This window comes from Agelaius phoeniceus, chromosome 14 (genome assembly GCF_051311805.1).
Source record: "Agelaius phoeniceus isolate bAgePho1 chromosome 14, bAgePho1.hap1, whole genome shotgun sequence".
Classification (NCBI taxonomy): domain Eukaryota; kingdom Metazoa; phylum Chordata; class Aves; order Passeriformes; family Icteridae; genus Agelaius; species Agelaius phoeniceus.
Window position 1 is genome coordinate 6174195 of NC_135278.1, and position 16700 is coordinate 6190894.

At 37.6% G+C, this 16700-nt stretch overlaps 1 protein-coding gene across 9 annotated transcripts in view; it reads right to left on the reverse strand.

Annotated features, from left to right (window-relative positions):
• Positions 1-1716: 1716 nt before the first annotated feature.
• Positions 1717-16700, reverse strand: part of LRCH2 (leucine rich repeats and calponin homology domain containing 2) — a 39547-nt gene continuing 24563 nt past the window's right edge. For 6 of the 9 annotated variants that reach the window (XM_077186067.1, XM_077186064.1, XM_054641748.2 and 3 more), the window contains 8 exons: positions 15736-15852; positions 13751-13795; positions 13303-13353; positions 12192-12249; positions 11421-11533; positions 10162-10299; positions 9787-9864; positions 1717-8669 (listed from right to left, as the gene is read on the reverse strand). In XM_077186067.1, the coding sequence (XP_077042182.1) occupies positions 8550-8669; positions 9787-9864; positions 10162-10299; positions 11421-11533; positions 12192-12249; positions 13303-13353; positions 13751-13795; positions 15736-15852 (720 nt within the window). In that variant the 3' untranslated portion in view covers positions 1717-8549. The remainder of the gene's footprint in view (positions 8670-9786; positions 9865-10161; positions 10300-11420; positions 11534-12191; positions 12250-13302; positions 13354-13750; positions 13796-15735; positions 15853-16700) is intronic. The other 3 variants (XM_077186065.1, XM_054641749.2, XM_077186066.1) reach the window with 2 other exon arrangements.

The following is a 16700-nucleotide window of genomic DNA, read 5'->3' on the forward strand; positions in this document are numbered from 1 at the left end:
TAGGAAAGACTGTTGGCCGTTGCTTTGCTTTCTTCTCTTTCTGAGAGCTGGAGATTTTGGAGATCAAAGGGAGAGGATGAAATGAACAACACAGCCTCAGCTCATGAAGTTATACCTGTCTGTCTGGAATGTCATATTCTTATTAACACAAATTAACATTTACACTGAAGATACCAGTATTTCTCACTCAAGCTGCAAAAGGATTTCAGCCTCCACTACCTGTGGAGAAGAAAAATATCAGGAATCGCATTAGGAGAGAAAGTAACAAACATCATTGGGCTGCTGAAGAGTAGGAAGTTTAGCTCTGACAGTTTCATGAAAGATAAAAATGTCTTTGTATGTCATTGTCTTGGTTTCAACAGGGACAGAGTTAACTTTGATGTTAGAATGGCACAACCACTAAGGTTGGAAAAGACTCCTGAGACGCCTGAGTTCAACCATTAGCCCAGCACCACTGAGCTCACCATCAAATCCTTTTCCCAGTGCCACATCCACACAGCTCTTGCCCACTTCCAGGGATGGTGATTCCACTGGGCAGCCTGTTCCAATGCCTGACCACCCTTTCAGAGAAGAAATTTTTCCCAGTATTCAATCAAACCCTCCCCTGACACAACTTGAGGCCATTTCCTCTCATCCTGTCACTTGTTACCTGGGGGAAGAGACCAACCCCAGCTGGCTCCACCTCCCTCAAGGAGCTATAGAGGGTGATGAGGTCCCCTTTGAGCCTCCTCTCCTCCAGGCTGAGCCCCTCCAGCTCCTTCAGCAGCTCCTCCTCAGACCTCAACTCTGTGGAGTTCAGCTTGGAACAGGGGCTTTTGAACCTGGCATCATTGCCCTTGAACAGCCTTTTTATAAGAGGAAACTTTTCTTCAGAGCTGAGAACTAAACAACAGACTCAGAATATTTCAACTATAAACCCATCACTGGTAACTGCAAACAAAAGTTCCAGCTGCTGAGATGCTTTTGTAAAGGAATGGTGCTCACTTTCCTTGGAATGCTGCTCCTCAATTTCTGCTTTACTGTACCCAATGGAAGTACAGTCCACTCATCAGAAAACAAAGGGCAGCTGGGAGTGTGCAAGTGCAGAATAAGGTCTCACAGGGAAAACCAGCTCTCAAAACAGAGTATTTATTTTCAATATTCAGGTCTAATAATAAAATTGACTACATCTTTAAATAATCTGAAAGAAATTAAGGTAAAATAAATTTGGTCCTATAAAACACTCTGTTAACCTACATTTGAATAACCCAACTTAACTACAGCTCCAAAACCTGGCAGTTTTCCCCTAAGGCTGGATCAAGCAATTGATGACTGCAAACCACAGATTATCTGTGCTATTATCTGTGCTAGAGCCAGCCCAGGGAACAGAAGGGAAGCAGATCACCTCTGTCAGGAGGAATTTCTGTGCTGCTTTAAGGTTATCATTAGCAAGACTCAAAATCTATGTTGTTCCAAATATAAATGTGAGAAGATATTGGGTGGTTCTCACAGCAAAGTGTGTAAATGTATAAAGATTGCTACAAGTAAGGGCAACTTGATCCTTGTGTATTCTCACCACTGGTGATCAGAACCAAAATCCCAAGACACTTCACATGTGGGTGTGTCCTACTTCCCTGAACCAGGAGTGAGCTTTCCTTCTGTTTGTCAGAGGATGTATTTCCTGACATAATGAAGCAGGTCACTTATCTATCAGAATGAAAACACAGACATTTGAGAGAACATACAACAAATTCTCATTATTTACTACAAATATATAAACTGAAATGAAACCAAATTGAATAACTTGACTACATGAAAATTATGAAACAGTTTGTATTTTATACACAGCGTATGTACACTGGTTTTGGAAATGTGGGGTTTATCCATGCAAATTTAATACAAAACACTATTTACAAAAACAAATAAAAGTAAGAACATTTTTCAAAAGAAACATGTATGTTGGAAGCTCCAGCAATAATGGAAATCCTGAAAAAAGGCTTAATACAGTATAGTACAAGTAGACAACCTTCAAAAGTATGAAAGATGCACTTTACAAGAACATGAAATGCAAAATCAATTGAAATGCACTATCAAAAACTTTGCAAGTATATACAAAATTTGAGCATCTATTTTTAAGGATCACTCTCCTGCTGTGCCCTCAGAACTACTTTTGCCACATCCTGCACACATTTACATGTTGACCATTTGGTTACATTGCATCTTCCGAGTTTCATAACCACAAGTTACAAAATAAAAGAACTGAATACCAACTGAATGATAATTGTAAAGCAATCACATTTTCATTGTTCTAGACATTCCACAATAGTAAAAAGTATTCACATTACTCCCAATGTATTCCACCAAACCACCCTTTTTCTCACTACACCTGTGTGTATTCCTCCTGGGAATGTCAGCCTTGCCAGGAACTCTCAGGATTTGCTGCAGGTATCACATCCCTTCAGCAAACACAGCTGCATCAGCAGCTCCATGTGAAGAGCACAGTCCTGCACAGCTTCAGAACACAAATTAATACTGAAGAGCTACTGCAAGTTCCTGTGCCAGGGATGGCACAACCAAACCCTACACAAATATAGTCATTTTGGAAATATTTCACTGGTTCACTCATTTTAAAATGAAACAAAGTGAAAAGGTATCCTTGTGGCATTTCCAAATATTCTCTATTTTACAATTTGCCTTTATAAAACTATGATGGAAAAAGTTATGTTTGCCCTATTTCACTTTGAATGAATGAGGAAACCCTCCTTAGTGCCAAGAATTTTATTTAAATTACTGACTTTGTGCAGTAACTGAGTTACAAAACTCTGGAGGGAAATTCTGGTCTCACTGAAGCCTTACAATCATAGACTTACTTAGGCTGAAAGAGACTTTAAATGGATCAAGTTCAACTGCAAATTTAACACTGCCAAAATCAAAACTTTTCCAAAACAATTTAATTGATATCAGTCCAAGCTGTTCTTTTCCTTTAGAATTTCCTAAGATACTAGAGCAGCCATGGAAAAAATTTTTGGTTTTTGCTTGTTTTAAGATTAGGATTCTAAAATGTAAAAAACACTCTGAAAATTCTTTTTTGAAAATGCAATTGGCTATATATAATTTGAACTAAAAATGATAGATTAGATGTCATTTTATGATAACTGGTGTGCCTTCCCAAGCAGCTTGCAGAAATTTTGCTGCCCTTTGCCTCTCATGCTGAAAAAATAACGGTCAAACCAAATGAGGGAACAAACACTTCATATAACCACAATTTTAAGACAGTATGTTAGCAAAATTGTACTATGTGAAACACTTAAAGACAAATAAAGCCAAGGGCATTTTATTATGTAACAAACACAGGAGCCAGAACTGCTTCTGTGCAGTGGCAAGTTTAAACTAAAATTCAATTAATCACATATATTCTCTATTTAAGCAGTGAAGATCAGGAGAATTTTTCTTCACAGGAAAAGAGAAATTTATCTTCATATTTTCCAGAACAAACTTGTACCATAACATTGCTCATTAAGAACAGACAGTTCACCTGTTCCTCTGTCTGTAAATGAATGACAGATGACCCAGTGTGTGGCATATGGAGCAAACCCAGCAGCTCTGTTTGCATTTCCTCCTGGAAGTGCACACATTAACCCCTTCAGAGCCACGGTGCCACCTGTGGTCAGAAAAGGTCTGCAGCTCCTAGAGCAAAAGCATGCTCTGCCTCAGTGCATCACCCACTGCTGGGCAAGTTAAACATTGCTGACTATTAGTGATTACTCTCAAACAATCCCCTGGTGGTTTTGCTCAGGTTGCAGCAGCTCTTTAGGAGCAAGGAGGGGTTTTTGTCAGCAGCTGTCCTGCACAGCCTCACTGGCACACAGGCAGGGGAGCACAAGTGGCAGCAGCCAGGTCCCCTGCCCAGTGCTGGGCACAGGCAGTGCCCCTGCAGCACCAGCCACGCTGCCTGCAGCACTGGGACACAGCTGGCCACACCAAAGGGGCTCTGGGAACACAAAGCTGCCAAATCCCTTCTTCTACACTCTGCTGAAAGCTCCACACACTCCAGGATCCTCAGCCACAGAACACATCCCTCTTTACTGAGACTGAAGGCTTTTCCTGCAGTGATTCACTGTGAAATCAATTCAGAGCACTCTCTGCTAGGACAACTCTACTTTGCCTTTCCCATTGCTGGGCTTAATGACATTCTCTTAATTCCAAATTGTGTGTGTTGGGGTGTGTTTATTTACTTTTGCTTTTCAATTAGAGATCCTCTAACAGAAACACAGACATTAGCTTGATTTGGTGAGGGAAAAGTGACATTTGATTTGCCAATACCAAACCACACCTCCTATGTGCAGAAGGGCTAAAAACTACCACAGGCTGTTTTCAGTTGAAATCAGTGGAATCAGCCTTTCAAATAAACATTTAAGGAATCAGCAAAGGGAAGAAGAGCCAGACCTTTGTCCTTCTCTTCAGTACCAACACGACATATAAAATTCCATTTTAGTGAAAATAAATGTCTTCACTTTAGCTTGGATTTAGCTACAGATTTATGTCAAAAGCTGATGAGACTGCCACTAAATGATATGGTATTTGAAATGAAGTTTTTAGTGCAGTAAAAACCTAATAGTTGCCTCATCTACAATTTTATTGAGGTAACAACACCTTCCCACCTCACTTCAATGTAATTTTTTCCTACCATCTAAATACTGTTTGGCTTATCAGAAATTTTTTATTAAATGAATCCACATAACATTTTACAACTTCATTTGACTTACCAGGGGTCACTATTTTAGCCAAGAATCTGACACTAAAGTTTTCTAGTGTCAAACAAGTTTAAGCCATGTTTGCTATGGTCTCCAGCTCAGGTGTTCCACAAATCAAAAAGGTGAGAATCTACTGAAGTCAAGGGTACAACCTGCCTTGACTTCAGTAAAGCCTAGGATTAAAAAAAAAAATTAAAAATTGATTAATGTTAGTTGTTTATTGTTTCAAATGCATTCCTCCCCATTTTACACTCATAGTGCTTGGTTAGATTTTGGAAGGACTCCAGATCAGGGGTCTGGATGGTTTCTGCATCCCCAGCAGTGCCCCAGTGAGCAGGGTGGATTAGCAGTGCTGGAGAAGAGATGAAAAGCTGCATTTCTGAGATACTCTCTGGGAGGACACCACACCTCACAACAATTATTTCACTGTCACCGCTGTAAGACCTCACCGTATGTGGGACATTATTGCTCAAGTGAAAGATCAGTCACATGTGACATACTGCATGCAGTGACATAAAACACAGAAAAATACACAAGGCCAAAGCCCTGTCACTATGCTTATCCACTCTGTAATTTACAGTTCATGCCACATTATTGCCAAGTTTATTAGGAAAACTTAATGCACCTTCCTAAAGCTTTTAATGTTGACTTTTCTTCACGTTGTAAGTGAAAACAGAAAGAGTGCAACAGGAACTGAGCAGGCTCTGTTTTTACCCACTCTATCAGCTGTATCAAGTACTAAGTAATGGCATCATATCCTAAATAAAACTGAAAATGGGTATCTCAAACACAGGAAATGCTTGGAGCATGGATTCTGGAATCACTGTTACAAATTCTTAAAAAAATTCAAGAGGAAGAAGGGAAGTGTCCCAGAGTAACCAAAAGCCTGAATGCACTGGATCTGAGAATGAACAAAAGTAAGTAAGATGCTGGGAATCAAAAGGAAAGGGAGAAAGGAGTATATGCAAATTCTTGTACAGAAAGGACACAACTCTCTCCACAGGCTTCCTGGAAATGAAAACTTCAAATTCAAATCTTTTTAGCATCACTTTTGAAATTGCTGTCAAAGAAATCACAATGGTACAAGCCTAGTAAGGCTCTAGATTACTATTAGTAGTAAAAGCAGTTAGAGATGAGAAAAAGTTTCATCCAAGCACAGTGGATCTTTTCTCAGACTGCTCCTAAGGGTACTTGAAGGCTTTAATCTTTGCCATGCTAAAAGAGAAGCCTTGGAAGAATCATGATTATCCTTCCCCATAAGCAAGAAGGCAGCCATAATAATTTCCAAGGAATGGCAAAGCAAGACTGTTGGTAGCAAGTCTGTGGGGAAGAACTGCAGAGTACTAAGAAAAAAAAGATTGTTTTAGCAGATTTCAGTTTAAAATGAGTACATAAGTTTCATATCCAATTTTCAACTTACTAAGGACTTTGAAAAACCCCAAGAAGTAAGCAGCTGCCATGCTACATCAAGGGAATTCTTAATGTTTACACTGTGATGTAACTTAATAAAATTAGTTTAAGAAGGAAAAATATTACCTTAAGATCAGAAAATGTTTTTAAATATGACAATGAAATAGCAGAAGAGATCAGTTTTCAGATAACAAAGTGACAGTTTATAGTTAGCACATCCATGGCTAACACTGAACTATAACTTTGCTCTGGTAGCAGCAACAGTGTAATGAAAGACAAGGATTAATTCTTTTTGAGTGGCTGGGTTTTTTAAATGTAGCAGGCAAGCATTTTGCTTAGTGAATTACAACTTTTTCTTTAGTTTTTGCATGACTTTTCAGATAGTGACATTAATGAAAACAGAGACTGAAGTTGTTAAAATAACCATTAGAAGAGATGCAAGAACCAATTAGAGATAGATTTGAAATACAATATTTCAAATGTCAAAGCAATCCACTTTCTTTAAACACATATTTATCTAACCTAAGATTTATATCTAGGACTTTGCAAAGTAATTTATACACCAGCCTCTCCATCAGCTGTGTTTTAAGACAACACTATATGAACAATAGTGGATTTTAGCTAGTACATGTACACTAACTTGTTTCAATGGATTTAAAAATAAGTGGTATTTTTAAACTTATCAGAAAAAGGTTATTTTTCCTGTCAGCTACTGCCTATAAGACTACAGTACAATAGTCAATACTCCTCCCTCATTTTTTAATGAATTATCTTACACAGGGTCTTGGTCAATTGGAAAGAACAGAATCAAATCTTGTCACATGCCTGGCAAACATATCCCTCAATTGAAAATAACTTAGCCTGAAATAGAAAATCTGTGGCAGTCAAAACACTTTTTGAATTGAGCTACCTATTCATGGAGAACAAACAAATACAAACAGAGCTACTTGGCAAAATGATGAAATTATTTGCAACTTGTTTGGAGAACTCACCTGTGTACGGTTCAACACAGCAAGAATTTGTTCAGAAGCAAACAAATACATGAACTCAGAAGTCTCAAAACAACACCACAGTGGAAATGTTTTGTTTTCACATTTATCCATGGATCCAATGTCTCAGCACAGTGACATTTGTACAAACTGACCTGTGTGCTAATGCCACACTCATGGAAATTACACAATAAACCCTGCTAAAAAGATAAACACTGATACTTCCCAGCTAAATTATGGATATACCTGTTGTAAAAATGTCATGTGAGATCAGGAGCAATATTACACAAAATCCTGAACATCACAGCGTAAACCTGAGATTTTGGCAGTTTTATCAAAATGTCCTAAATTACTCTGTATGAATCACTAGTCCTCATGTCTTATTCATCATGTGTATTTGTTTGTCCCAAAGAAAGAAAAGTAGACAACTTTGTTTTTGTCCAACAATACAATAAACCAAAAGTAATTAGGTATTATCAAATTAAATAGCATAAATAAAAAGTATTTACAGTATTTTCTAATTATTAGACAACAATTAAATTGTGCAACAAACTTAAAACACCCAACATCAAAAATGTGAAGTATTACTTAAATCTTCACATACTGATTTTACAAAAAAACTATTAAAATATTAAAAATTTTCCATTTTATCTATTTTAAACAAAGAAACTTCAAAAATGTTTAAGACTATTAAGAGTTATCAATTACACAGGCACTTCACAGGTAAACAATCTACAGTACAACTGAAAAAAAATATTTGGCACCAACCTAGAAGACTGGAAAAACTCAATAAACTGTGTCCTCTTCTCACTGTATCCTGTTCTGTGTAATCACCAGACACTCAGACTCAATACTGGCAATGTTAGAAGTGCGAAGTTACAATCAGGAGTGCAAAAAAACAAATATTAGAACGCAAATATTAAGCTTTCAGAGAGTGAAAGGGGATTACAAGTGATCAGTTGCTCACATTTTACCATCATACCATCGCTACATTTTTGACTTATCTTTAAATCAAATGATTGACTCAAAAAATTAAAGTGACAGGGGGTGTGCTTTGTACTTTCAAAAGTAATTCCAACAACATTTTCAATGTAAAAAAAGAAATCCAGCATTTAACTCTAACACTGAGATGTTAAATGGCAGCTTTTAACTTAACTAGAAGGAGAACCTGATGCTACCACATTCTCTTAGTACATCCAATTACAAAAGAAAAAAAAAAAAAGAACAGTTATGTTCCTTTAACTGTGAACTGACTCCAAGGTTTTCACACACAGCTCCAAAGTAAGGCTCTCTACAGCATCTGGACAGGTTTTAGTTTTTGATGGCTTGGGTGTTCCTGTGTAGGAGGCTGCAGTGACTCACAGCAATCCATAACAGAGCTTTAAATGGGAAGCTGTCTAGCTGCCAGCAAGTTGTGTCACATGGAAGAAAGCTGAGATACTTTCAATGCAGGCAACTCAAGCAGAGCTTGAACTGTGAGGCCAACCTTCACCAGACCCCTTTCCTCCAGAATGTGATGAGGCAAGCAAAGTCTCTCCTGCAAAAGAACACAGGACATTTAACCAGTTCCATGCCTTTGGCCCCAGGGCAGGTAACAAACACATTCTCTGAAGCCACACACACGTCAGGAAGACGCTTGCAGGGAAAACACCTTTGGCCTTAAATGTCCCTGTGGTTCTCACCAGCAACAGAATGGGCAGAAACTTTTCGTAGTTAGGATCTGTTTGAAGTGTTAAACAAAGTGTCAGAAGATACATAAAAGACTGCTAAATTCTTCAAGTCAAGGACTTTTTTTTCATAAGCAGAGAAAAAAAAGCTGGTGGGTGCTGTTGGCTCAGTGGCCTTCTCTCCCTTCCCTGGTTTTGCAAAATTGTTACCAGTCTTTCTCTTGGGATAACTTAGAAGTGCTGACAGACTCAATAATGCACCATTCTCCAAAAAAATCATCACTCATCTCAAAATTCAGCACAAGCTGGACAATCTTCCCAATTGCCAGCTGGTGGTACAAGTAATTCACAAGGTAAATCTCAGCACCTCTAGCTTCTGAATGACCTGTGGGTCCACATGAGACAGAAGCTATGGCAGAGCAGTAAACCAGCTTCTAAATCTATCAACTCATTTTCTTCTTGCACTAAAGAACATCAAGGGAAATTTTTTGTCTCATAATAAGCAGGAAATTATTTATTTTTTAGGTCTCTTTTTCCTCATAAAAGGAAGTAAGAGAATACACTTGGGCAACAGAAGCACAAGTAATGGGCTACAACTACAGCCATGCTAAAAATGAGAGTCAATCATTCAGGCTACAGACTTCTGTAAGTGTAGGATATTCCCTAGGCAGAATGAATTCATGCCAAAATGAGTTGCTAAATTCAAGACTTTCAAGTAACAAAACAAGTCTCAAGTCCATTTCTTTGTTTAGATGGCAATATATTTTATAAGGAGGTCAGTGTTATTTTTACTATTAAGAACTGACCTGAAACCCATAAAGTAGCTTCCTCAAGTTCATCCCATAACTCTGGAATGGAATTTCTGTTCAGATCTTCAAGTTCTCTGGTCACTACTGCTCCCTAAACAAAGCTCCCCTAACCCCCCCAACTCAGTATTTGCTGCCATTTTCTGTGGTTATTAATGAATCAATAAAGCAATTAGTGTACCTGTGGAACGCCCAATTTTTTACAAGCATCAAGAAAGTTTTCAACATTTCTTCGGCACTTTGCCATGCTGAGTTTAGGCTGTGAAGACAGGATATTAAATCTTCATCAGACATTCATGAAGGAGTGCATATTTCTGATGTAAATTCACTTACAGTTACTAAAACACAAGACACATTCTATGAAGACTCAGTATGAGGAAAATAGCTCTTAAACTAAACTTCTGAGGCCCGCTTAATGCTTCTTCCAAGAAAAACCAAAGTGAGTAATGTAGCAAATCAATGCGGTAAACATGAGTCACAACGTTTAATATTGAAATTCAAAAGCTTCTTTTCATGTAAAATGTACCAAAAATGAGATAAATGATTGATGCCTTACCACTGCTGGTGATGGGACGTGAATGCTGGCAACAGAACGTGGCCTTATGTGATTGGCTAAATGGCAAAGAACCACCCCATCCATCAACGCTGCTCCAATGTCATCTGGCAAAATCACCTTCAACCTGGACTCAAGGTTCTTGAATGGAAAAAGGCCAGAAGTAAGTTACTCTCAACATGAGCTCGTTTTTCAGTTTAAAAGCAGGGTATTTTAAAGCATGTAGATGTTTAAAAGGAACATTTTAATACTGAAGTGAAGTAAAGAGAATAAATTTATGCTTTACTCAGTATAAACATCCCTTTCTCCTTACAGGCCCTGTGTTTCTGGGCCTGTTCCTTTGTTCGTTTTGTTGGGTTTTTCTTGTGTTTTATGTTATTTTGTGGGGTTTTTTTAAATGACACAACAACATACACTGAGAAAGATATTCTGCCAACAATGACCAGAATACACAGCTCTCAAACCCATACAACAAACTCACTGTTCATAACAGGAAAGCACAGAACTTAAGGACAGAAATATTATGCTGAATATGTGATCAGTGCTTAGTGGGCAGAATCTGTGAGCTAAAACCATACAGGATTTTATGAGAAGGAGGAAAATAAAAAAAGAAGGGAACACAACTGTGGGAAAAGCTGTGTTGCAAAACAGAGAAGGTAAACAATGTTTTTTTCCAGCCCAATAACAAGATTTCACTGCTCAGGAAGTGAACCAGACAACAAACATCCTTCACAGAAGTCATACCACAATTCAGCACTGCCCTGAAAAGCAAAGCAGCTATGATTTAGTTAACTCTAATTGCTAAATGGCTTGAAAAAAGAACTACACAAAAAAACCACTTTACTAGAAATCTGAAATGTAGGTCCCATTCAGGATTATGAAATTTGCAACAACTTTTTACCCTCAAAAAGCATTTGGCCATTTAGAAAACAATAATAATTTTTCTTCAGATCTCAGGTCGAACAATAGCAAACACAAGCAGATTCATTGTGTCCCTAGAAAATTAAAAACCTCAGAAAAAAATTCATTTCACTTTGTTTTTTAGAAAGAAAACAACCCCAATTAATTCCCAGTTGGTATTTTGGTTGGACCCAAACAAGTACCAGTGTAGCCTGTTACATGAAATTCCTTAGGAAGAAATACCACTAGAGGGATGCCCTTTTACAACTGCAACAACTTGGGGGCCTTTAAAATGAGGATTTAAATTGTGGGCCAGAGCAAACCAAATGCACTGCACCCACAGAGTGAATGGTGGTACCTACACTGCGAAGCTGCCTGATTTGTTCCCTCTCTTCCCTTAAATGTTCCATTTTCCTCCTCATGGTAAAGCCAGGGTCCACTGCACCGTAGTCCTGGCGTGAGGCACGGCTGAAAGCTGTCAAACAGGAGGGGAGTCAGTCAGAATTGAGACTGAAAACATTCAAACACTAAAGATCTATAACCGAGGATAAAAACAGGGGAAAAAATGCAGAACTTTTAAGAACAAATATATTTAAGCATCCTGCTAGAAAAGATGCTGCCTATGAAACAGCTTTCAAATAAAATGCAGAGATCATCTGACTTAAGTGTAAGTGGATAATTAGAAAATATGGAGACTGAAGTGACTTCAATATTGAAGTATCAGTATGGGACATACAACTCCATCTGCACTTCTTCAAGAATCTCAATCTAGCTTTGGAAGTATTTGCATTGTGTTTTACTTTTAATCAAGTATAAAGCCTTTAAGCCATCAAACCTCAAGAACAATTGTGTATTGTTTCCCTGCTCTTTGACAGTGACTAAGTATGCAAAAAATAAAGAAGTGGGGAAAAAAAACTTTAAAAAAAAAACAATCCCCCCAAAAATCCCAAACAAATCACTTTGCAGCTTGAGGAGCTTCCAATTATTTGTTTGCCAAAGCAGCTGTCTGTGCTTTCCCAGTACTCTGCAGTGATAAGTAAATTGAGTGAACTGCTGTACTGTGACATCTGCTATGCTTACTGCCTCTTGCAGCCTGGGAAATAAATACACTGTGCTAGAGAACAGCAGCTTACCTGACCTTGGTTTGAGACCAAATGGACCATGAGTGTTACTATCTGTCCTTTCATAATCCTGTTAAAAGAGATGAAGTCAGTTTTCTTCCACTCATTAAAAGAAAGAACTTTTGTTCCCATCAAGATACTGTTTAAATTATTCTTGCCTAAGGACAGTCCTTCTGCTTAACTGTAAGTCTTTTGAAGAGGACAAGATAAAATAAATTGAATGAATGTAACCTTACCACACATAGATAAGACTGGCATAATGAGAAAGGAAATCAGCACTAGATTATCTAAAACATATTTCAAAATATTTCAAACTACTGCAAATCATTCTGTGAACAGAGTTTAAGCCAGCTGTAAGCAGATGCAAATATTCTCCCATATTTAGTATAAAAACATTTCTTAAGAAATATCTACTTCCAACTCTGAAGACCAGGATTTTACCATTTCACCATCAGAAAAGGGAATGCACTCAGTATCTTGCTATGTACAAGAGATACCCTTGTTTCATTCCAGTGTATTCTGGGAGAGGTTTTAATTCTGCTCTTTCAGGCTCCTCAGTGACATGAGGTAGAAATGTTAATAATATTTGCTTTACTCTGAGCTAAGCAGTGCAGTGCTCTCCCAGTGAGACTCCATGCACACCCACCCCTTTGTTGCACCACAAAGGTGACACCCAGGACTGAGAAGGATGAAACTCCTCAAGAAGTGTCACCACCTTTGGGTTCCTGGTGATGTATAAAGTGCTAAAGCATAAACTTCAAATCCTCTCAGTGACTATGTGCCCTGAGGAGCAGGATTCCCTAGGAAGGCGTATCAAATATGGCAAATTTGGTTTTTGTTTCATTAGTATTTTCATCAGGAAAGATAATGGAGACAAAGCAATGCACATTTCCTCACACCAGTCAAAAAGAAGAACTCTAGCAGAGACCAGAGTTGCAAAGGTAAAACAAGTTGTAGTATCTGTATCTAGTTTCTGTCTCTTTTTCAATTTTTATTATGATTAAATACTTCTAATTGTAATTTCAAAGGAAACTAACAGCTTTGTATCTGCATGAAAACCTGGTGACAGCAATGAACACAAAGAAATGTTTGTTGAATGAAAAACAAACCCACAAACTTGTACCTCAGACGACACAGGAGACTGTGGGGACACATTAGTATTATCACTGTCTTGCTAAAAAGAAATCAAAAAGATGAAATTATACAAATGAAAATGATGATTTAACAAGAAACATGAAATTATGAAATCCATGAGACATGTAACATTTATCAAGTATGCTACAAATTGGCAGCAACTAAATTTAAAATATGTAAGGCAAGGAACCACTGCTGGCTGTTTATATCAAATACTGGTTTTACATCACCTCTGCTTGATAGATGAATTCATTTTGCTATTACCAAAGCAAGCAAACATTCTACTGTTCCCCAGCAGGCCATCATGATCATTTTTTTCAAATAAAGGAGTATAATAGTTATTTCTGCAATGGCTTTGGAATGCAAAGTTAATTTGTTCAAAAAAGACAAGAGAATAAATGTATTACTTAATATTTCCAACAATTACTACATCTCACCTCATCATTTTCATTTCCACTTGAACTCTTTCTGGAAGACTTATACTGCAAAACACACACAATAATTACTTTAAAATGAAAGCATGGTTTTCATTTGAACTAAAAGGTTTGCTTTCACTCAGATGTTACTTATTACTAATGAAGCTGCTGAGAAAAAAGGCCATGTTACAGAAACAAAGGAACAAAACGACACAAACCAGAAAGGAACATGACATTTCTAGGCGAGACAAGATCTTCATTAGTTGAAGAGATAAGTGCATTTTAAAACTAAACACTTTCATAATGTGAACTCTGCATGTGACAGCTGATCCAAATGAAAAGATCTTAACAACTGCTAACATGGAGCATTATTTCTTAGAAAAAATTATGCAACCTGTGAAAGCTGCTTTTGTAATATGTTTTATGTGACTAAGATTGCTTACACTTCAGGAGATTAACTTGACATTGCAAAAAATTAAATTAAAAAAGATTAAGGTTGCCTTTAAAACTTCAAAGCCTGATCACATCCTTTTATGCATTTAAGACAATGCTTTACCCACAGGTCTGTCTGATTTGTTGTGTGTTGCCTTCAGCACTGTCCCACTTCCCTGATTATGCAGAAAGTGGAGAAAATGAAGGAGGAATCGAAGGAAAAAATTTACAAAAGTGGTATTTAAAAAAATAAATGTATTTCATTGTTTACAGCTCAAATGTAGTAAAAGTAGAGAAGCCCCATGCAGATTGAATTAAAGAGACCATCACCACAGAAGTCCAGGTCTGTGGGGTGTACGTGGCCAGGCTACTCCTCCTCATGATGTGACACAAATGCAGGACAAGCAAGAGACAACTGCATTGGCTTGGGTTTGGGTTTCTCACAACAGCACTGGGGTCTGTTTTTTTCCCAGTTTGCCATGGCAGACAGGCTCTGTTTCAGAGGCTTACTGCCTTGGTTTTGCAAATGAAACAGTGTTGCTTGTTACTGCTACAGGCTGTTTCATTCCATCTAGAGTTGTGTGTAATGTGATTTCAGGCATCTGCTCCCATCACAGAGCTCACAACTGACTGCTGAGTTATGAGCAACCACTTCTGTAGTGGTAGCACAGCTCTTTAACCAGGCAAACAACTGAATTCTGTTCTACTGAGAAGATTCTCTCTCTTTCTCCTCCAATGCCACATAAAAAATTAATTTCAGGATGAAAACCCTGAAAAGAGGATACAACTCCATAATCTCTTCAGGAAAAAAAAAAGCTTCTGTAATCACAACAATATATCTGAGATGGATGGCATGCTCTGTTCTCATAAAGAATTTAATTTCTTTGAAGTTCCATGGCATTTCACAAAGATGTTTGATGGCGAAGACCCAAGAAACTAATTTCATAAGTGACAAAGTTAATTCTAATTCAACCTAGCACTGCTCAGAGCTCTCCTATTTCTCTACTTTAGCCCAAAACAAACGTTTCCCAATGCTGCTGGAACTTCCCCTCTGCTCTGCAGAAAGCAGACACTGGCACCTACTGACTGAGGGTGCACACTACAGCAGCAAGGGAACACTGAAAATATTCCTTCTGAAATGAAAACTAATGCCATGAGACCCAAAAGGCATAAATCATTCCTAGAATCATGCTGCAAAAAAAAGGCAATGTATCTTTTCTTTGCACTAAAAATAAGTACATAAACAGCTAAATAAAAATCCCTCCAAATAGATGGTTAAGGACATATGACAAGATTAGTTTTTGGTTTTGCCAGAAAACAATTAATTACTTTCTTTTATTTGAAGGATAAACAAAATCTTTGATCAATTTTTTTCCTCTTGATTTTCCTGCACTCTCAAATTATCCTAAATACTTACATATATATATTTATCAAAAGAGTGAAATAAAAAGTTGTATGTTACATGCAAATTTAAAAGCATCACAACCTTTGAGGATCTACCTTTACTTAGCTTTATAGTTTCTTCTACTCTTATTAAAAAAAAACCTGTCACCCACCCTCACTCCCCCCATTACCTTGAAATACTCTTTTCTAATTTGTTTACTTCTCCTTCTTTCTTCATTCTGCCAGATTACTGGCTGTGTTTCTGGCCAGTGCTGCTCATCCACTGAATCCTTCTGGTTTTCCAGTGGCTGTAATAGTCAGAAATACTTTTATGTAAAATGCAAACATCCCTCTTGTGTATTAGCACAAATTATTATGAACTGCAATTGTTAATTGCTTGCCTGCCTCAATCTAGCTTTATGACTTGAAAGTTTAACAGTCTTAATGGTGATTCTGGTAGAAACCACTTATTTTTTCTGAATTCTAAAGTATATTTCACAGAAGAAAAAGAACCTATGAAATAATTCTTCAGAAAGTAACACTTTTCAGCATTGAGACTAATTTTGTAGGTAGGTTGGGAAACCACCAAAGGCTGCCAGAAATACACCAGTTTCAAGTGTGGTTAGCCACTAGCACATCTAATTTCTCACAGTGAATTCTCATCACACAGAGAAAGGATGGCTACAACAAGACAGTTGGAGCATTTGTTGGCTGTTTCTATCTAAAAGATTATGCACCCCAACAAGCTGGAAATCCCTCTTTCAAAGTCCTGTATTATGCAATACATGCTGAGGAGACAGCTAAAGTAGATTGATTCTTAAGCAATAAATATACATGACTGCTTACTTTATGAGAATTGAAAGTAGACAATCTGGATGGACTGTTTCTAAAGGGTACCACAACATTTCTGTTTCTTCTTACAACAATATGAGGGCATTTAAAGCAATTGTAGATAACTAACAGATTAAAAGAATAAGGTACTCTCCACAGTTTAACTGGAATTTTGCCATATCATGCAAGCTTCTCACTGAGGTATGGGAAATGAAATACTTCATACTTCAACCCATCTAGAAGCTGCATCTAAAAACCAAACTGAACATTGTGGTGAGGCAATACCTTTATATGGAAAGACATACTAAACCCAAGAAAGTAAAAT